General features: G+C 45.4%; 1 protein-coding gene across 4 annotated transcripts; it reads right to left on the reverse strand.

Annotated features, from left to right (window-relative positions):
* Positions 1-11,949: 11,949 nt before the first annotated feature.
* LOC106800070 (leukocyte immunoglobulin-like receptor subfamily B member 3) lies at positions 11,950-18,826 on the reverse strand. Of its 4 annotated transcripts, none has more exons than XM_087421149.1 (10): positions 18,657-18,826; positions 18,403-18,438; positions 17,942-18,229; positions 17,483-17,782; positions 16,990-17,271; positions 16,375-16,674; positions 14,721-14,834; positions 13,920-13,972; positions 12,966-13,127; positions 11,950-12,884 (listed from the first exon to the last, which is right to left on the reverse strand). In XM_087421149.1, the coding sequence occupies exons 1-10, from the start codon at positions 18,703-18,705 to the stop codon at positions 12,720-12,722; spliced, it is 1,749 nt and encodes a 582-aa protein (XP_087277275.1). In that variant the 5' UTR covers positions 18,706-18,826; the 3' UTR covers positions 11,950-12,719. The 4 variants fall into 4 exon arrangements, with proteins under 4 accessions (XP_087277275.1, XP_087277273.1, XP_087277274.1 ...); XM_087421147.1 differs by having other exon boundaries at positions 12,966-13,130; XM_087421148.1 differs by having other exon boundaries at positions 13,920-13,975.
* Between the last annotated feature and the right edge of the window lie 3,139 nt (positions 18,827-21,965).

A 21,965-nucleotide genomic window follows, 5' to 3' on the forward strand; every position in this document is an offset into this window, starting at 1 on the left:
TGATGGTGTGGATTTGTGTCTCTGCATAGTTATAGTATCTGGTCACAAATTCTACCTGCCACTGGGAAGGAATCAGGAGCTGTGTATTCTGAGCCTGCCATGATCTCTGGCTTGCTTGCTTACAGCTGCTGTTTTTCTATCATAGGCACGGGTGCTCTGGCTGACTGGCTGAGCTAGAGCCCTGGGTGGGGGGAGATGTACTTTCTTTTGCCTGTGAGACCCCTGGGGTGTTCTAGCTGTACCCTCACTGTCTGCTGCTCTGGGGTGCTGACTTGATGAAGACACCCCCACAATAGCTTAGACACCTCTGTGTAGGGCTATCTCACAGCTGTGAGGGAACATGAAGAGTGAAGGTATTCCCATGGAGGGCTGCCAATCCGCCCTCTCCTCTCAGAGCTGCATGCAGCCCGGTGCTCTGTATCCCTGCCATTGGGGGAGGGAGAGGCGATCTCTTACCTCCTTCCACTTCCTCCAGGGTGTCGAGCAACTCCAACTTCAGATGTATGCCTGCGTGGATCTCTCAGACGTCGTTTGTGTACTGTGAATGTCCTCTGTTGGCATATATATGTCCTTTTCACTGTATCTTAGAGAGAAGAGTCTAAGGAAAGAGCTGACTCCACCATGATGCTGACATCACTCCAGAAGCAACTTTTTAAGGAGCATCTACTCTCTATTGCAGGTGATGTGATGGCAGGAACCCAAGGGGTCTAAACTTCAAATCTGCCATTGGGGCTCAGCAGGGAGTTCACACAGCATCCGTGTACATGGGGTTCTTACAGCACCACGAGATCTGCCAGATCACATGGCCGTGGCTGTAGGGTCCTGGTACTGCAAAGCCCTATCTTCCTCTGGGCTCCACTCAAACCCACATCCTTCTGTCACTTGATAAGCAGAGACCTCTTTTCTCAGGTATGGTATATGCTGCTTCCACTATCCAAATCCTCATATTCAGATTTGTGTCTTTATTTTAGTGTGAAGCGTTACAAGGTATGATACAGGGTGTGTCTTATCAGGGCTCAGAGAGCAACACCTCTATAATGTTCACTTCTTTGGCAGGCCCTGAATCTTTGAATTTCTTTTTTCTTTCTCTTTTGTAAATATCCCACCATCTGGAATACATACCAGAGCAACCAGAGTACTTGCCACCCTCTACTCATCAGGTCAAAGTAACATGATGTCACCAATATTCTGGAAAAATGTGATGTTCTGTCCAATGTCAAGATGCTGAGGGTCCCTTTGGATGATGCTGTGAAAGAGGGAGAGTTAGTTTATCCCTGGACACTGTGAACATGTACTGCAGTCCATCCCAGGTGAAGAAGAGCTGCTTCTTAATTACCAGATCCACAATGCACGAAAGTGACCAGAGGCCATAATTCTGTCCTAGGAAATGCATTCATCCCGCAGAGCAGCTGGCAGGAGTCAGTACTTGGGGAGGTCTGTGGCCCTCCACCATCCACCACCCAGGATCCATCCAGTTTTTCAGGGGCCAGCCTGGTGTATTAAGCAGGGATACTGTAACCCCACCTCTGCCTCCTTTAAGTCTTTGAGGGTGGCACTAACCTCTGCTAGTCCACTTGAGTGCAAGGTTGTTTTTGATCGTGATATCAGGCAATATGGAAGTTACACTGTTGAGTATACAGATTCTGTTTCCTTTCTTTAAAGAGTATGTAACTATGTTTTGGAAGTCAATTAAATGAATTAGTGGTTCATCTTTTCCTTTCAAGGCTTTAACAACAATCTGTGTTTGGGCATATCCTGCAGCTCGTTTATCCTGACTACTAGGGCCTGTCTCTTCTGGGGGTCTCTTGATTGCTCCAAGTGTTCCACAGGTTCCCTGTGCTGCGTGGAATTCAAACATCTCCCTTCACTGTGTGAGCTCTGGGAATTAAAACTTAAATTTATCCTTACTTCCTAAAGTGTTAGTCGATTAACAAAGGATGTGAATATCATTGCATAAATACAAGTATGCATGTTTTTGCTGCCTTAAAGTTTGAAAATAATGTGAGATGAGTGTTGAGGAGGGAAAATAACTGGGTAGGTTTGACTGTCTGTCCTCTGCACTGTTGCAGCGTCCACAGGTTTTCTTCTCATTCTCATTCTTCCTTCCTCATAGTCCAAGATTCCTCTCTTTATCAGGTCCTTGCTGGGTCAAGAACTTCTTTTTCCATTAATTTAGGGGAGACCTGCTTGTGATAAACCCTCTTAGCTTTCTTTTCCCTGAGAGACTTTTTATTTCTCCTTCCTTCCAGAAGAATAATTTCACCATCTATAGAATTTGGAATCTACAGTTCTCCTCTTTCTGCACCTGAAATGTTGTTCCACTTGCTTCCTGCCTTCAAGGTTTCTGATGGGAAGCCTGTTGTCATCTGAGTGGTTTCCCTCGATGGTCAGGTGGTATTTCTGTCTCACTGCATTCAAAGAGCTTGTGTTTTGTTTCCCTTAGTTGGATCATGATGCATCTTGGCATGGATTTCTGTGGGCTTCTGCTGTTTGGGGTTCACTGAGTGTCATGAATATGTAGGTTTATGACTTTTGCCAAGTTTGGGGAAATTCCAGCGCTGATTTCTTGAATAGTTTTTCAATATCGTCCTCTGTCTCCTCTGCTTCTAGGACTCGGATCACATGGATGTGAGATCTTTTGTTAGAGTCCCCCAGGTCCTGAGGCTCTGTTCATGTTCTTTTCCAGTTCATTTGCTTCCTCTTCTTCAGAATGAGTCATTTCTATTTTTCTGTCTTCACTTTTGTTATTTCCTCTGTCTTCTCCATTCTGCTGTTGTGCCCATCCATGGCGACTTTTATTTTTTTGCTTTTATTTTTTATTTTTTATTTTTTGTGAGGAAGATGGGCCCTGAGCTAACATCTTCCAATCCTCCTCATTTTGCTGAAGAAGACTGGCCATGGGCTAACATCCATACCCATCTTCCTCTGCTTTATGTGGAACGCCACCACAGCATGGCTTGCCAAGCAGTGCATCAGTGCATGCCCAGGATCTGAACCGGTGAATCCTAGGGCTGCCGCAGCAGAGCACGTGCACTTAACAGCTTGCGCCACTGGGCCGGCCCCTGGAGATGTTTATTTTGATGATTATATTTTTCAGATCTAAAATATCCATTACCTTCCTTTTTGTATCTTCTCTTTCTTTGTTGAGATTTTCTTTTTATTTTTTATTTTATTTTTTCTGAGGAAGATCAGCCCTGAGCTAACATCCACGCCAATCTTCCTCTTTTTCTGAGGAAGACCAGCCCTGAGCTAACATCTATTGCCAATTCTCCCCTGTTTTTTCCCTTTTTCTCCCTAAAGCCCCAGTAGATAGTTGTATGTTGTAGTTGCACATCCTTCTAGTTGCTGTATGTGGGACGCGGCCATGAGGGCGGAGAAGTGGTGTGTCGCTGCACGCCCAGGATCCAAACCTGGGCCGCCAGTAGCGGAGCATGCACACTTAACTGCCAAGCCACGGGGCCGGCCCCAAGATTTTCTTTTTATTAGATTTATTTTAAACTTGTGTGCAATTGCTCATCAAAGAATTTTTATTATGGATGCTTTACAGTCCTTGTCAGATAATTCCAACCTCTGTGTCACCTCATGTTAGCCTCTGTTGACAATGGTCTATTCTCACTCAAGATGAGATTTTTCTGGAGGAGAGAAGTCAAGATGGGTGCCATAAGCAGACTCTGAACTCACCTCCTTCCACGGACACAGCCAATTTACAACTACTTGTGGAAAAATTACCCTTGAGACAGAACTGAAAACTGGATAAGAGGAACTCCTGCAACAAAGGAAAATCCTAATTGAGGTGGAAGAGGTAGAAACTCCCTTCTGGGGAGAATAATGCCACCTTGACAAGCCACCAGTTTCACGGTTGCGAGGGAGCAGCCCACAGGTACGCAGCCCTCCCTGGAGGCATGGGGCCCTGAGCTGGGGAGCACCCCCACTGTGGGCATTTTGTGGACCCAACACAATGAGATGAGTTCCATAATATCTGACTTTGTCTGCTACTAAAACATTGGGGAGTACCCCCAGAAAACCTGGTTCACAAAGAAATTACAATCGGTTCTTAAAGGGCAAACACGCAAACTCACCCATTTCAGAAAACAACGTAAATCACCAGAAAAAAAGGTGCATAGTGCTTTGGTGAAAAGAGACTCACCTGATAGGCCCTGAGTGCATCTTGGTGAGAGGTGAGATATCTCCAGGGACTGGGACATTGTCGGCGGCCATTGTTGTGACCTGGTGTTGGAGTGCTGACACAGACGCCATTGGAGTTCTTCCTGGGGCCTGCTAGCCCAGGTCTGCCCCACCCAGTAGAGCACCAATGTAATCCAGCTCAGCCAGGGCAGGCAGCCCACCCTAGGGACTGGCCCCACCCAACAACAAGCCATCAGGCAACTTGTGGGCCTGCATAGATTGGTGACTGGATTCTCTGCAGCCTGGCAACTGAGCCCACTTCAGTCGGGCAAGGTGTGCACAAGGAGCTGGTGGAGAGTGTGGGGCAGTGGTGGAGTGTGTGGGGCTCTCGCCGTGGAGAGACTGGGTCCACTTCTGGAAGTCAGGGCATGCACACAGGGCAGGACTGTGTTGACTGTGTGTGTGGACCTGTGGTCGGCACGGCTTGTCAACTGCAGAAGACTTGTGCTTCTCAAAGACCCACATAAGGGGTTTGCCCCACCTTCCAATGTCTGAAATAATTGGGTGCTTCCATGCCTGAGGCTATCTCCACCCAGCTGCAATCCTCAGAGAGCTGAGAAGAGACCTAAAGGCGGGAGGCTTATAGAGATTGTAGGCCCATGAGCCTGACAACCTGCCACAGTGGGGGCCTAGTCACTTAGAAGAAATACTGCAACACAAATGTGGTGCTAGAACTTGCAGCCAACTGTGCTGGAACTCCCCACACATGATAAGGAGACTGAAGTGCCCACAACAACTACAAACAGCTGAGCATTACAACAGCTGACCAGGAGTCTAACTCGGCCTTACTGGGTGCCTACAGGGAGAGCAAACAGGCCACAACAGAAGGACACACGTAGCCCACATAGGGGTCACCCCAGGAACATTGAGAACTGAGGGAAGCACACTGCAGGCATCTTAACGCATCACTTATATAAGGTCACCTATCCAAGAGCAGGAGACGTAGCTGACCTACCTAATATGTAGACACAAGCACAGGGAAAGAGGCAAAATGAGGAGGCAAAGGAATACATTCCAAGTAAAGGAAAAGGAAAAAAACCCAGAAAAGGAACTAAGTGAAACAGAAATGAGCAACCTATCCGACAGAGAGTTCAAACAAAGAGTGTTAAGGATGCTCACTGATCTGGGGAGAAGAATAGATGAACTCAGTGAGAATGTCAACAAAGAAATGGAAGATGTAAAAAAGAACCAATCAGAAATGAAGAATACGATACTGGAAATGAAAAATTCACTAGAGGGACTCAAAAGCAGAGTAGAGGATACAGAACAGATCTGCAAGCTGGATGAAAGACTAGAAGAAATTACCCAAGTTGAAGACGTAAAAGAGAAAAGAATTAAAAAGAGTGAGGACAGTCTAAGGGACCTCTGGGAGAACATCAAGTGTGTTAACATCCATGTTATAGGTGTCCCAGAAGGAGAAGAGCGAGACAAAGGGGCAGAGAATATATTTCAAGAAATAATAGATGAAACCTTCCCTAACCTAAGGAAGGAAACAGACATCCAGGTACAGGAAGCACAGAGAGCCCCAGACAAGATAAACCCAAAGAGGCCCACACCAAGACACATCATAATCAAGATGTCCAGAATTAAAAATAAAGAGAGAATCCTAAAAGCTGCCAGAGAAAGACAAGTTGCATACAAAGGAAACCCGAGAAGGCTATCAGCTGACTTCTCAGCAGAAACCTTATAGGCTAGAAGAAAGAGGCATGATATATTTAAAGTGCTAAAAGGAAAAAACTTACTGCCAAGAATACTCCACCCAGGAAGGTTATCATTCAAAATGGAAGGAGAGATCAAAAATTTTCCAGATAAGCAAAAATTAAAGGTGTTTGTCAGCAAGAAACCAGTGCTACTAGAAATGTTAAAGGGACTGATTTAAAGGGAAAAGAGAGGACCACAAATAAGAAAAATTATCTATAAGAGGGTAATGGATACAAATGCACAAAAAAGAGGTTAGATATGAGATCAAAAACATAAAATTAGGGAGGAGGGGAGTTAAAGAGTAGAGCTTTCAGACAGAGGTCAAACTAAAGAGACCATCAATTCTGTATAGAAGGAGAAAGGAAGAGAGAAGGACTACTAAAACACTGTGAAAAAAAGTAACAAAATGGCAGTAGGTACATGCTTATCAATAGCTACTTTAAATGTCAATGGACTAAAGGCTCCAATTAAAAGGCATAAGGTGACTGATGGGATAAAACACAAGACCCATATATATGCTGCATACAAGAGACACAATTCAGACCTAAAGACACTCACAAACTGAAAGTGAAAGGATGGAAAAAGATACTCCACGCAAAAGGCAATGAAAAGAAAGCTGAGGTAGCACTAGTCATATTAGACAAAATAGACTTTAAAACAAAAACTGTAAAAAGAGACAAAGAAGGGCATTACATAATGATCAAGGGAACAATCCAACAAGAGGATATAACACTTGTAAATATCTACGCACCCAATGAAGGTGCGACTAAATATATAAAGCAATTACTAACAGACATAAAAACAGAAATAGACAGTAACACAATAATAGTAGGGGACTTTAACACTCCACTTACACCAACGGATAGATCATCCAAACAGAAGATCAATAAGGAAACATTGGCCTTAAACGACACACTAGAACAGATGGACCTAGTAGATATATTTGAGCATTCCATCCAAAAAACGAAGAATACATGTTCTTTTCAAATGCACATGGAACATTCTCCAGGATTGATCACATATTAGGCCACAAAACAAGTCTCCATAAATTTAAGAAGATTGAAATTACACCAAGTATCTTTTTTGACCACAGCGGTGTGAAACTAGAAATCAACTATAGGAAGAAAATCATAAAAGCCACAAATATCTGGAGATTAAACAAAATGCTACTGAACAACAAATGGGTCAATGAAGAAATCAAAGAAGAAATCAAAAAATACCTGGAGACAAACGAAAATGAAATCACGACGTGCCAGAATTTATGGGATACAGCAAAAGTGTTCTAAGAGGGAAGTTTACAGCAATACAGGCCTATCTCAACAAACAAGAAAAATCTCAAATAAACAATCTAACAATGCACCTAAAGGAACTGGAAAAAGAAGAACAAACCAAGCCCAAAATCAGTAGAAGAAGAGAAATAATAAAAATCAGAGCAGAAATAAAGGAAATAGACACCAGAAAATCAATAGAAAAAATTAATAAAACCAAGAGCTCATTCTTTGAAAAGATAAACAAAATTGACAAACCTTTAGCTAGACTCACCAAGAAAAAAAGAGAGAAGGCACAAATAATTAAAATCAGAAATGAAAGGGGAGAAATTACAACAGACACCTCAGAAATACAAAAGATTATAAGAGAATATTATGAACAGCTGTATGCCAACAAATTCGACAATCTGGAAGAAATGGATAAATCCTTAGAATCATACCACCTTCCAAAACTGGATCAAGAAGAAGTAGAGAATTTGAATAGACCAATCACCAGTAAGGAGATAGAAACAGTAATCACCTACCTCCCCCAAAATAAAAGTCCATGATCAGATGGCTTCCTTGGTGAATTCCACCAAACATTCAAAGAAGACTTAATACCAATCCTTCTAAAACTCTTCCAAAAAATTGAGGAGGTGGAGAAGCTCCCAATCTCATTCTACGAAGCCGACATTACCTTGATACCAAAATCAGACAAGGACAACACAAAAAAAGAAAATTACAGGCCAATATCACTGATGAACATCGATGCAAAAATCCTCAACAAAATACTAGCAAATCACATAGAAAAATAAGTTAAAAGAATTATACACCATGATGAAGTGGGATTTATTCCAGGTATGCAAGGATGGTTCAACATTCGCAAATCAATCAACGTAATACACCACATCAATAAAATGAAGAATAAAAATCACATGATCATCTCAATAGATGCAGAGAAAGCATTTGACAAGATACAGCATCCATTTATGATAAAAACTATGAATAAAATGGGGATAGAAGGAAAGTACCTCAACACAATAAAGGCGACATATGACAAACCCACAGCTAATATCATCCTCAATGGTGAAAAACTGAAACCTATCCCTCTAAGAACAGGAACCAGACAAGGATGCCCATTCTCACCACTCCTATTTAACATAGTACTGGAAGTCCTAGCCAGAGCAATCAGACTAGAAAAAGAAATAAAAGGAATCCAAATTGGAAAGGAAGAAGTGAAATTCTAACTATTTGCAGATGACATGATTTTATATATAGAAAACCCTAAAGAATCCACCAGAAAACTTTTAGAAGTAATAAATGGATACGGTACAGTTACAGGACACAAAATCAACATACAAAAATCAGTTGCATTTCTATACACTAACAACGAAGTAGCAGAAAGAGAAATTAAGAATACAATCCCATTTACAATTGCAACATAAAGAATAAAATACCTAGGTACAAACTTAACCAAAGAGGTGAAAGATCTGTACACCGAAAACTATAAAACATTTCTGAAAGAAATTGAAGAAGACACAAAGAAATGGAAAGATATTCCGTGCTCTTGGATTGGAAGAATTAACATAGTTAAGGTGTCCATACTTCCTAAAGCCATCTATAGATTCAATGCAACCCCTTTCAAAGCTCCAACAACAATTTTCACAGAAATAGAACAAAGAATCCTAAAATTTATATGGAACAAGAAAAGACCCCGAATAGCTAAAGGAATCCTGAGAAAAAAGAACAAAGCTGGAGGTATCACACTCCCTGATTTCAAAATATACTACAAAGCTATAGTAACCAAAACAGCATTGTACTGGCACAAAAACAGACACACAGATCAATGGAATAGAATCGAAAGCCCAGAAATAAACCCACACATCTATGGACAGCTAATCTTTGACAAAGGAGCCAAGAACATGCAATGGAGAAAAGAAAGTCTCTTCAACAAATGGTGTTGGGAAAACTGGATAGCCACATGCAAAAAAATGAAAGTAGACCCTTACCTTACACCATACACAAAAATTAACTCCAAATGGATTAAAGACTTGAATGTAAGACCTGAAACTGTGAAACTTCTAGAAGAAAACATACACAGTAAGCTCTTCGACATCGGTCTTACCAATATATTTTCAAGCACCATGTCTGACAGGGCAACAGAAACAATAGAAAAAATAAACAAATGGGACTACATCAAACTAAAAAGTTTCTGGACAACAAAGGAAATCATCAACAAAATGAAAAGACATCTAACAATTGGGAGAAGATATTTGCAAACCATACATCTGATAAGGGGTTAATCTCCAAAATATATAAAGAACCCATGCATCTCAACAACAAAAAAACTAACAACACAATTAAAAAATTGGCAAAAGACCTGAATAGACATTTCTTCAAAGAAGATATACAGATGGCCAACACACACATGAAAAGATGTTCAAAATCATTAACTGTCATGGAAATTCAAATCAAAACTACAATGAGATATCATCTCACGCCCGTCAGATTGGCTATCATTAACAAGACAGGAAACAACATATGTTGGAGAGGATGTGGAGAGAAGGGAACTCTCATACACTGCTGGTGGGAGTGCAAACTGGTGCAGCCACTATGGAAAACAGTATGGAGATTCCTCAAAACATCAAGGATAGAACTACCATATGATCCAGCTATCCCACTGCTGAGTATTTATCCAAAGAACTTGAAAACACCAGTGCATAAAGATACATGCACCCCTGTGTTCATTGCAGCGTTATTCACAATAGCCAAGACTTGGAAGCAACCTAAGTGCCCATCAAGGGACGAATGGATAAAGAAGTTGTTGTATATATACACAATGGAATACTGCTCAGCCATAACAAACGATGAAATCCAGCCATTTGTGACAACATGAATGGACATTGAGGGTATTAGGCAAAGAGACATAAGTCAGAGGGAGAACCTCAAATACCGTATGTTTTCCTTCATTAAGTAGTAGATAATAACAACAATAAACAAACACATAGAGACAGAGATGGATTGGTGGTTACCACAGGGGAAGTGGGGAGGGAGGAGGGCGAAAGGGATAATTTGGCATAATAATAACACACAATAATAACACACATAATAATGTGTGTGCTGATGTGTTGTAATTAGTATTTGAGCGGTGAACATGATGTAATCTATGCAGAAATAGAAGTATAATGATGTACACCTGAAATTTATACAATGTTATAATCCAATGTTACTGCAATAAACAATAAATTAAAATAAAAAGAAGAAATACCATACTATGCTTTATAAATAAGCACAACTAGAGAATAATAAAAACACTAAATATTTCTATTCATAAAAAAAAAAGATGAGATTTTTCTGGTACTTGTTAGGTCAAGTGAATTTTTACATTGTAGTCTGTACATTTTGGATATCGCCGTGTGAGAGTCTGGACCTTATTTAAATCTTCTGTTACAGAAGGCCTTTTCTGACACATGGCCGGGGTCCTGACTCATTACTGCCAGGTGGAGGGGACAGCCCAGATCCCTCACCTGGCTCGTTTGACACCCACTGTGTCACTCTTGGGGTCCTAACACTCTTAGCCCATCTGCTGCCTTTGCTGCACTGTTTGGAGTATTCTGATGTTTGTTATATGTACAAGGTCCAGGAGTTTTCTGTGCCTTATGGAGGATTAGGGAGACACACCTCTGCTTCCTCTTTGTCCCAAACTGGAAGTCTGAAATGCAACTGATTCTTATATATTGATGTGGTATCCAGTGACATTGGATCAATTCTTTTCAAACTAGAATAATAGACCTTTATATTATTTGGGGTTTTCCATGCATTGTTTTGTAATCTGTGTGTAATACAGTTTTCTTCCATCCATTCAGTGCTTATTATGTTTTTTTTTTCGCTTTATTTAATTGGTTGGTTCTTCCAGTGCCCTGCTGAATAGAAGTGGTCTTAGTGAACATTCTTGTCTCATTTACAATCACAGGCAGAAAGATTTCAAGTTTTTACCTTTAAAAATTATTTCTAGGGGCTGGATCCATGGCGTGGTGGTTAAGTTATCATGCTCCACTTGGTGGCCCGGGTTCAGTTCCTGCACACAGACCTGCGCCACTTGTCAGCCATGCTATGGCTGTGACCCCCATACAAAATAGAGGAAGATTGGCACAGATGTTAGCTCAGGGTTAATTTTCATCAGTGAAAAAGAAAAAAATATTTCTATTGTAGTTTTTTTAAAGATGCTTTCAGTAAATCATAGGAAATTCTCTTTTATTTCTGAGAAGTTTCTTTTTCTTATACACAGTTATGTATTTTGTCAGAAGTTTTGAATCTGTTGCTATGATCACTTTTTTCTATTCTTTTATGATTGAAATGTATTGATTGATTTTTGAATATGAAACCAACCATGCATACCAGCATGGTCATGATAAAATATCCATTTTATATATGGTTGAATGTTGTTTGGGAATATTTTGTGTAGGAATATACAGCTAAGTTCCTGTGAGAGAGCTTCCTGTGATGTTCCCATTTTGTAGTTTCCTTGTCAGGTTTTGGTATCAATTTTTTTGTGGCTTGGTAAAAAGTGTTGGGAGGAATATTGCCTCGTTCTCTATTTTCAAGAGAAGCTTGTGTAAGTTTTGTATGTGTATGTTCATGTATGTGTGTCTGTATATATGTATATGTATGTGTGTGTGTCCAGATGTGTGTACATGTGTATGTCATAAGTGCATAAGTATTTGGAAGCAATTTCGAGTGAAACTTTCTAGAATCAGAGTTCACTTTGTGGGAAAATTCTTAATTATAGATTCAACAGGCTCAACATATATGACAATTCAGATTTCCTATTCATTTTTATTTCCATCATTTTGGTAAATTGTATTTTTGAGGATTTTGTCCATTTAGTCTACATTTTCTGGGGTATTAGCATAAAATTGCTCATAATGCTCTCCTATATACTTAAAGTCTGTAGGACCTATAATACTGTTCTGATACTATAATGTGTACCTTCTCTCTTTTTTCCTTGGGCATTGTGGCTGGGATTTATAAGTGTGGTTAACGTTTTCAAGTATGAATTTTTTGGCTTTATTGACCTTTATCTATTTTTTATCTGTCCTCATTAGTAGCTACTCACGTCATTATTATTTCCCTCCTTCTACCTTCATTTGGAATAATTTGCTATTCTTTTTCTAAATCCTTGTATAATAGCTTAGGTGACTGGTTTTTTTTTTTTTTAGGCTTTTCTTTTCTAAGATATTCATTCAATAGCAGTTCTTAATTTTCACATTTGTTCAGTTTTATGTGTAATATTTACATTATTATTCAGTTTAAAATATTCTCTCTCTTCTGTTTTGGATTTCTCATTTCACTCATGGATTATTGAGAAGTCTGTTGCTTTATTCCCCAAATGTGACGATATCTGTTATCTTTGAATTCAGAATCAGGTGACTCCCAAACTGTCCCAGAAGCCCCTGGTGGTCCATGTTAGGAGTCCAGGCTGGCTGGGGGTCACTAGGAGGTGTCCACTAGGGGAAGCTCCCATGCCTTCTGGGGTCTCTGCAGTCTCCCTCCCTGGAGAGTGGGTCTGGGTCATTCCTGGGCTGGTCATTCCTGCACTGGGTCATTCTTCTGGATGGCCAGAGTAGCATACACAGTGGGCTCTGCTGGGGGCTCCTCTGGCTGGGAGGAAGTGGGTGTCATCTCCTGTCTGACGGTCAAGTGGTTCAACTGGGCGTAGGTCACATCCTGGGGGACCTCAGATGCAGCAGCCTGGAACAAGGGGAAAGTAGGGGAGATAGGTGTATGCATGGGTAGGGGGCAGCCTGAAGTCCGGGAGAGGATGAGACTCACCTGCCTGTCCACCTGTCTGTCCTCTTCTGCTTGTCTGGTCTTAGTGTCCAGTGATTCCTCTGACAGGGGGGAACAAGAGGTGGCCACCCCCCACCTGAGTCTTGATCTTGAGTGGTTCACCTGGGCGTATGTCACTCCCTGGGGGTCTTCATCATGGGGGCCCTGCTGGAGGGAGACAGAGGGACAGAAACAGTGCCTCCCTGACCCCACTGCTGACCTCCTCCAGTCAACTGTCCACTCTGCTACAGCGTGAGGTCACTTCCTGATGGAATCCTCAGGGACATCCTGAGCCTTGGACATCTGGATGCTTTCTACAATTCTGGATCTTATGCTAACATCCTATCTCTCAGTCGTTTGGCTCCAGCCACATGGCCCATCTGCCTGAAAAAGCATGCTGCTGCCTCAGGACCTTTGCATCTGCTGTTTCCTCTGCACCCCTCATGAACTCTATCCCCTTTCCTTACTTTATCTTCCTTAAGAGCACTTTGCACTCTAGGATGCTACCTACATGTTTGCATGTTGTCTCTCACCCACGAGGTGAGCTCAAGGAGTTTGGACACAGTTTTCTCACTGCTGCACCTGCAGCACCTGAATGGAGCTGGGTAAACAGTGAGCTCACTGTGCATATTGTTGGGTGAATGAATGAAGGGGGCCCAGGGAACTTGTGGGTGATTCATTCATTCATGCATCCTCTCGAGCCTTAGGGGTGCACCCCAACAAACAGAAGGTCAGACAGAGGATGAGGAACCAGGAGACGGGGCCACATAGGAGGAGCCATGAGGTCACAGGAACCAGGAGGAGTGAAGTCACAGCATGACGACCCAGGGTGCCTGAGAGGAGAGGTCACTGTGGGGCGCCGCTGAGAGCTGGGGATGTGAGGACAGGAAGTGTCCATTGGATTAAGATTGACAAGAGGAAGTTCCTGGGTGGCCTGGACAGGAGCAGGGTTCTCACCTGATGGTCCAGCTCCACCCCCTCCTCAGGCTGTGTGTCCTTCATGGCAGCATCTGCTGGGGCAGAACAGGAGGTGTGTCTCTTGGCAGGATTCCCTGAGATCTCCTAGGATTGCAACCTCCCTCTGCTCCCAGATGGGCCACTGAGGTCCAGGGGTGAGGAAATGTGCCTGAGGACTCTCAGGGTGGGATTTCAGTCCTTCTCACCCCGAATCCCCAGACCCTCCCAGCACAGCCTCCCATGGCCTCCTGAAATCCCTGTGCCCACCCCCAGGGGGACTCCTCCTCTCCTCTCACAGAGGGTCTCATCCTGGGCCTCAGCAGCTGGGCTGGAGCTGGGGGAGGAGATGGGAGTGTTAGGGGCAGAGAGGGACCTAGGGCGTTGTGCGACTCTGGGGTAATCAGGACAGGAATTTCCTGATCTGCAGGCCTCTGTCCTTGGACTCTGGGTCTGCAGCCCCTGCAGGATGTTGGAGATCAGCCTGTCTCTGGGCTGGGTCATGATGGACAGGGTCTCAGCCCTGGGAGGTCATGACCACCCGCCCTCCACATGGGATTCGAGAGGAAAGGAGGAAACGTGAACACTTACTTTTGTGTGTGTTTCAATATTTGATGAGTTTTAAAAGCTGAAAGAACACCTTAAATGTGGACATGTGCTGTATTAAGTGTTTTCTTTAAGATTTTCTGATTTGAGATGCTGGGAAGGTCTTCCTCGCATGTCCTTCCCATCTATTTGGTTTCCCTCTCTGGTGTCCTAAGCCCACCTTCTCCTGTGACCCAGGTCACCCTGTTCTCTACTCACCCAGAATCCTGTGTTTGCCCTGATGCCAGATGAGGAGGAGCAAGAGAAGAACGGAAATCAGCAGGACAAAGGCCACCGAGACCCCAATCAGAACATTCAGGTACGATTTGAGACCTTGGGCACAAGTGATGACATGAATGAGCCAATGATGCTATTTAATTGAACGCTTCTGTGTGCCAGGCACATGCTGGGGTCTGTGCATTCATCTCCTCTAATTCACAACAATCATGCAACAAAGAACTGCCCTCCCCCATCCACCCATTTCACAGATGAGGAAACTGAGGCACAGAGCGGTAAATCATGTGGCCCAGGTCACCCAGCCTGAAGTGGCAGACTTGGGACTGGAACTCAGGACTGTGGGATTGCTTGTTTTATTTATTTATTTTTGTGTGTGTCTGTGTGTGTGTGTGTGTGTGTGTGCTGTCCCCTTACCCTCCAAGGAGAACAACAATGCAGAGACCTGTGAACCAAAGCCTATCCCTCCCCCTGCTCCTCCTCTCCCAGCCCAGGTCCATCTCCCACTCTGCAGAGGCCTGGCATCCAGACATGGGGCCTGTGTGGACATGGAGCTTGTGTGTCTGGGAAGGGTGGGAGGGAGGGCTCTGTCCTCCCTGAGCTCTAACAGGGCCAGGCGCCAGGCTGAGGGCTTTCACTCTGAAGGAGGTGGCAGGAGGCTTGTATTGCAGAGAGGAACCTAGGACTAGAGAGGACCATAACGTGCCCAAGATCCACAGGTGGGAAGTAGCAGAGTTGGGTTTGAACTCAGGGGGTGTTCTTTCCCTAACTCCACGGCTGCTCCTGGGAAGGCTGAGCACCCCTAAGCTTATGGAGGAGATCTCAGACACCGCCTGTGTCACCACACGGTGTCTAAGCAGACTTCTTGTCCTCTGCAAGTGGAGAAATTTGTCCCAGTGAGAAGGTGAACTTTTCTCAGGTCACCGTCTCAGGAAGTGGCTGATCCAAGACAGGACCTGAGCTCCTCCCACCCACCACCTCCCCACAGAGACGCTCACTTACCCCACCATGTGCCTGACTCCATGGAGGAGAGTCCATCCTCAGAGCCTCATGGGGATCAGGACTAGAGGTGATGGTGGGGCTGGTTCTCCCCCTTTAGCCCAAATGCCTATCCCACAAGGTGAGCTCCAAGATCTCTCTTTGCCATGACTGCCCCACCTGAGATCTTCCCAGCCTCAGAGTCCATGGAGCTCTGTGCACCCCACCTCCCAGGCTTCTCTGCCCGACTTCCAGCCCACCGGAAGACAAACCATGTCAGAGCAGATCATTGTGGTCCCTCCGGAATTCGACCCTCTGCTAGTCACCACTCATGTGGTCTTTCTGGGTGAGGGGCTACTAGGACTGGAGACTAGAGGAGGATAAGGAGGGGGTGTCTCTGGCCTTTCTCCTTTTGTTCAGTCCTGTGTCCTCTGCAGCCGCCTCCACTCACTACAAAGGTATCTGGACCTCAAGGTTGAGGATGAGGATGAGGCTGGGATGGGAGTTGCTCTGGCTTTTTCCATCCCTCTGAGAGGTGAGATTCCCCTCTGGCTGAGTCTCCTTCTGTCACCCACTTACTCCCATCCCAGCCCAGAGCTGCCCTGGGGACAGGACCTTGAACTGACCGTGAGGACACAAGGGCAAAACTGGGGCTCCTTACCTGAGACCCGAAGCTCCAGGGGGTTACTGGGGGATGATAACAGGTAGGGAGAGGTGCTGTCTGAACTGTAGCACCTGTAAGTCCCCTCATGGTCGGAGGTCACAGAACTGATGGTAAAGTTGGCCTGAAAGGGTGGAGCCTTGTCCTGCAGACGAAGGTGCTGGGGAGGAGCAAGTGACCCCTCCTTGGACAGAAGGAAGGCATCCAACCAGATCTCGGAGCGGCACTGCAAAGTAACGTTCTCTCCCCAGGACACTGAGGGCCCTGGCTGGGCTGAGAGGGAGGGTTTCTCATACACTCCTGGGGGAGAGGAAGATCGTGCTTCTACAGAGCTTTGTCCCCCCATAAGTCCTTGACCCTGAGCTGAGGGATCAACATCCTCTCTCCACTGACTCAGTCTGTGACCCCCTCTCAGCACGTCTCTGTCTCTCTGGGTGGGTCTCTTTTATCTCCTTGCCCCTCACTCCCCCTTTCTCACTCTCAACCTTAGACCACTGCCCCATCTCGCTGCTGCTCCAGGACCGTCTCCCTGGACCCCATCACCACCAGGGGTGACCCTGGGCCCAAGGCCCTGAGTTGACAATCAGGACATTGGGCAGGGCAGGGGCTCCTCACCCGCGATCAGGATGTCCAGGGGGGCGCTGGGGTGTGACCACGCATAGGAGAGGTTGTGTCTACCAAAGCATCTGTACTGGCCCCCGTGGGTGCTGTTCACATGGCCCAGGGGGAAGTCGGGTCTCTGCTGCCCATGAAGACGCTGGGGGGTTGTGAGCCCCTTGACTTTCATCAGAGCAAATCTCTTAAAGCCAGCCTCTGAGTGACACTGGAGGGTCAGGTTGTCTCCAGAGAACACCAGGGAGCCAGGATGGGCTGAGAGTGAGGGCTCCCTGTACACGCCTGGAGAGAAGGGACAGAGGCATTGAAGGGGATGCACAGCCCACTTTGCCCACTGAGGCCTGCAGTGACTGTTCTCAGTGGTCCCTCTCCAAACTTCTTGCTCTGTGGTTCAGGCCCCAGGAGGCCATGTCACCACGTCCCCATTACACACAGGGCTCCAGTGGGCACACAGCTTAGGTCAGTCATTTTGGGGTCTCAGGGATGCCCTCACCTGTCACCTTGAGATGCAGAGGGTGGCTGGGGTGTGACCACGCATATGGGTAGGAGCTGTGAGAACCATAGCATCTGTAGATCCCCCCATGGGAGGTGTTCACAGGGCCCACAGGGAAGACAGCTTGTCCCATCCCAGGATAGGTCCTCAATTCCATGTGTCGGGGCGGGTCAGCTCCTCCCTCCTTCAGCAGATGGAAAGTGTCCACTGTGGACTCTGAGCTACAGGAGAGGGACACATTCCCTCCTTTTGCCACCACACGTCCTGGGTGGGCTGAGAGGGAGGGTGCACCATACTCTCCTGAGGGAGAAGGAAGGAGCTGTGTTAAAGGGGGGACCATTAGCCCACATACCCCAGGTGTGGACTGTGAGGGCTGAGGTCCCCTGAGCCCACACTCTGTTCCCTTCTGCCTGTGAGGAGCACCCCACGGTGGGAGGGGACCTGGCTCCTCCCCCTTACCTGTCACCACCAGTGGCAGGGGATCACTGCGCTCTGATGAGCCATTCCTGCTGGTGTTATATGCACACTGATAGAGCCCTGCAGTGTGTGTGCTCACAGGTTCGATGCAGAAACTGATCTTGTTGCTGGAATGCTGTGGGGCCTCTGTATACAAGGGTTTAGAGACCCTCTCTTTATACAGATGATAGACATCAGCTGGCAGAGACCCCTGACACCAGATGGTGACAGGGCTCCCCCTAGTGACCATGGGTCCTGGGTCAGCCCAGATGGAGGGTTTGGGGAGGGATCCTGAAAAGGAATCAGACCTGAAGTGTCAGGGGAGCCCTTCTCCCCTCTGCTTCCCCAACTGTCACTCCAGGACCCTCCCTGACTGGTCCCATTAGCCCAGACCCTCTGACTTCCACCAAGCTGCCCGGGAGGAGTTCCTTTGTCTGAAGCAGGAGGTGTGGGGGAGGACTCACCCGCCTGTACACTGTCCAATGGGCCCTGACACAGCCCTGGAAGAGAGTTTCCTGTGAGAGCATGTCCACTCACCCATACATAGAAGCTCCAGGCCTGGTCTGAGCCCCTGAGTGCTGGGGTCAGATCTGGGGCTAGAACACTCTCCCACCCCCAAAAGTTCTCTCTCACTGAGCCTCTTGAGTCTTGGAGTCTCTCAGGGACTAAGACCTGGAGGGGAGGAAATCCTATGTTCCTGTTTTCCCCAAAAACTCACCAAGACAGAGAAGGGCAGTGAGAGTAGGTGTCCTGGCCCTGCCTCTCATGGTTGGTCCAGATGACTTAAAAAGACCACAGAGCCCAGCAGGACAGACGGACGTATGGAGTGTGAGAAGGTCCAGGCTGTGTGTGACATGTCACAGGTTCCTCATCTGTGGCCTAACAGGAAGGGGAACAGCCCCTGCCAGGCCCTTACTCTGCTCTCCCTGAAGTATGATTCTGAAGAGACAGCAGCTCTGGGGATCGTTCATAGCCTATCTGAGACTCACTAGACCCCACACACTCTGCCTACACCTCATGCCAAACCCAAATCCAGAGAGTGACACTTGTCCCAGAACATGAGGCTTGGTGAGGGCAGGGGATGACCAGCTCAATTTCTGTTCCAACTTTGACTCTGCCTCTTATAGAGGCTTTGTGACTTGGGGCAACTCACTTCCCTTTGCTGAGCTTCTGTAAATGCTAATTTTCTTCCTCTCCTTCATCTGCTAGGAAGTCAGTCAATATTTATCGAGCAGTTCCCATGTCCAGTCATGGTTCTGGGTGCTGGAGAGTCATCGGTGAAGCTGACAGAGTCTTTCCCTGGACTCATGGGTTCAGATGAATGAAGACAGACAGAACAGATATTTAGCGGCAAACAGTTACGTTAGAGTCTTGTTTTAATACAAGTCGGGAGAAAACAGGGGACAATGAAATTCAATAACAGGTAGATGTCTGGCAACTTACGTTCTGGCTGTGAGGGATCTTTTGGGGAAGGAGTGACCCAAGGCATGAGCACGGTCAGCCCAGAGGTGGCGGTGGGTCATCCTTGCCCAGAAAGATCTGAGCTGTTCTCAGAATTGAGAGCAATCAGAAGAAGGCTGGGCCTTGTCACACAGGATCTTCAACACCATGCAAGTACTTTGGATTTCATCTTGAATGCAATGGGAAGATTTTAAGCAACAGACAGTATGAACGGATTTCTGTTTTAAAAAGACTACCGCCATGTACAAAATGTAATGCAAGAAGCTCTATTGATAATGAACTGTATTGATAATAAAACTCCAACATCAATCTGGCCCCTGGGTGGTATGTTGATCAGTATTTTAAGTTATGTGATTTTCTCATATAACCCTTACACAAACCTATAACACAAAGTACATTTACAGTTGAGTGGAATGAGACAGGATGGCTTCTAGGTCAGGCAGGTTGGAAAGGAGTGGGCTAGGTCAGACTGGCTGAGGGAGCAGCCTGAGGAAGGCACAGAATTGTTAAGTAGCTCAGTCTGTGTGTGTGTTTGGGAGAGTGTGTGGGTAACTGTGATGAGTTTGGTTGAGGAGGAGAGTTGTGTTTGCTGGGGCTGTGAGTTTAGCTCAGACCTGATCATTCACAGCCCTGAATATCGGGTGGTGCAATTTGTATCCTTTTTGAAGATGGAAACTGGTGGAAGGGTTTTGAGCAGGGCAGGAACAGACCAGACAGGATTATTAAAAGGATCCTTTGGAGGCAGTGAGATGAATGAACTGGAGGAAGGAGTGTGGGCCTGGATTGGAGGACCAGGAAGGAGGCTGGTGTGATGACACAGATGAGATGCCCTGAGACTTGCTATGGATCAGGATATTGTTAAGAAGGACTCGGGCCGGCCCCGTGGCTTGGCAGTTGAGTGCGCGTGCTCCGCTACTGGCAGCCCGAGTTCGCATCCTGGGCGCGCACCAACGTACGGCTTGTTCAGCAGTGCTGAGGCGGCGTCCCACATACAGCAACTAGAAAGATGTGCCACTATGACATACAGCTATCTACTGGGGCTTTGGGGAGAAAAAGGAGGAGGATTGGCAATAGACGTTGGCTCAGGGCTGGTCTTCCTCAGCAAAAAGAGGAGGATTGGCATGGATGTTAGCTCAGGGTTGATCTTCCTCACAAAAAAAAAAAAGACGAAGAAGAAAAAGGACTCAAGGGGCATAGTGGTGGTGATTTGATAATTGGAAGTGAGGGACAAGAGAGTGAGGAAATGAAGTCTGTTCCACTCTCTGCCTTGGTGCCTGGAGGAGCCAGTGGGGCCATCACAGGGAGCAGGACCCTGGGGGAGAAGGAGGCTGGGGAGATGCTTAGAAGACTGATCACCATTTCTCAGAAGAAAGCACAGCCCTCCCTCCTGACCTGGGATTGTGGATTTTCTTCCCCACTAACACTTCCCTTCACTGACTTCTTTGTTTCTGTAAGTCAGCACCATCTTTTTCTTCATCGCCCTCCTTCAAATCTCTGAGTCATTTCTGCCTCCTCTTTGATCCTTCCTTTCCTGGACAGAAGTCTTCAGCTCATACTGTGAATTCTTTCTCCAGACACTGGGTGAGAGCATGGGTTGGAGGCAAAAAAGAACTTAAAAGATGAACACACACTCAGGGATGTGTAAGACAATTTGTATCATTGATCTCACAGCAAAAGGAGATGATATTAATGAAGAAAAAGTATTTGAAGAAATATGTAGCTGGCCATTTCAGAGATTTGTTGCAAGTCACAAAAATACACGTTCAAGATGCTCATCGAATGAAAATAGGATAAGCTTTAAAATCCATGCCCGCTCACATCATAATCATAATCAAATTTTTGAGAATGCAAAAGGAAAAAAAAAGAGTTGAAACCATCCAGAGAAACATGCCATGAAACACAGAGGAAAAAGTATTTGAATGATTACAGATTTCACATCAGAAACCATCGTGGTCTGAAGATGTTAATGTTCTGAGAGAGAAGAAGAGCCAATCTTGAAATTCTGGATATATTCTTCAGGAATGGAAATGAAATAAAGTGATTCTGAGAGGAAAGAACACTGACAGAATTTGTTGCCAACAGACCTGCTCTAAAAGAAGTAAGGTAAGTTCTTCTGGCAGAAAGGAAAATAATTCTAGAGGGAAATTTGGAAATTCAAGAATAAAGGAAGAGTAAAAAATGGTAAATATCTAGGTAAATGTAAGTGTATTTTTATCCTCTTACGTTCTTTAAAGTGTGTTTGGCTGTCGAAAGCAAAACTGTTAACATTGTCTGGTGGGTTTTTAACATGTGCAGATGTAACACACAGAAAAGCTACAGTGTAAAGGGATGGGGGTGAAAGGATCTATAGGGTTTTAGGGCTTCTACATTTCTCCTGAAGTGATAAAGTGTTAACTCTACGTGTACCCTGTGAAACTGGGTGTATATATTATACTACCTGCAACAGCCACTTAAGAAACAACGTGCAAAGTGTTACAGTTAGAACTCCAATAGATAAATTAAAATGAAATGCAAAAAGTATCCCAAAAAGCCGAAAGAAGGCAGGAAAGGGAAAACAGAAGAAAAA

Source organism: Ceratotherium simum, chromosome 33, assembly GCF_057802395.1.
Source record: "Ceratotherium simum simum isolate JZ-2026a chromosome 33, ASM5780239v1, whole genome shotgun sequence".
Taxonomy (NCBI): Eukaryota; Metazoa; Chordata; class Mammalia; order Perissodactyla; family Rhinocerotidae; genus Ceratotherium; species Ceratotherium simum.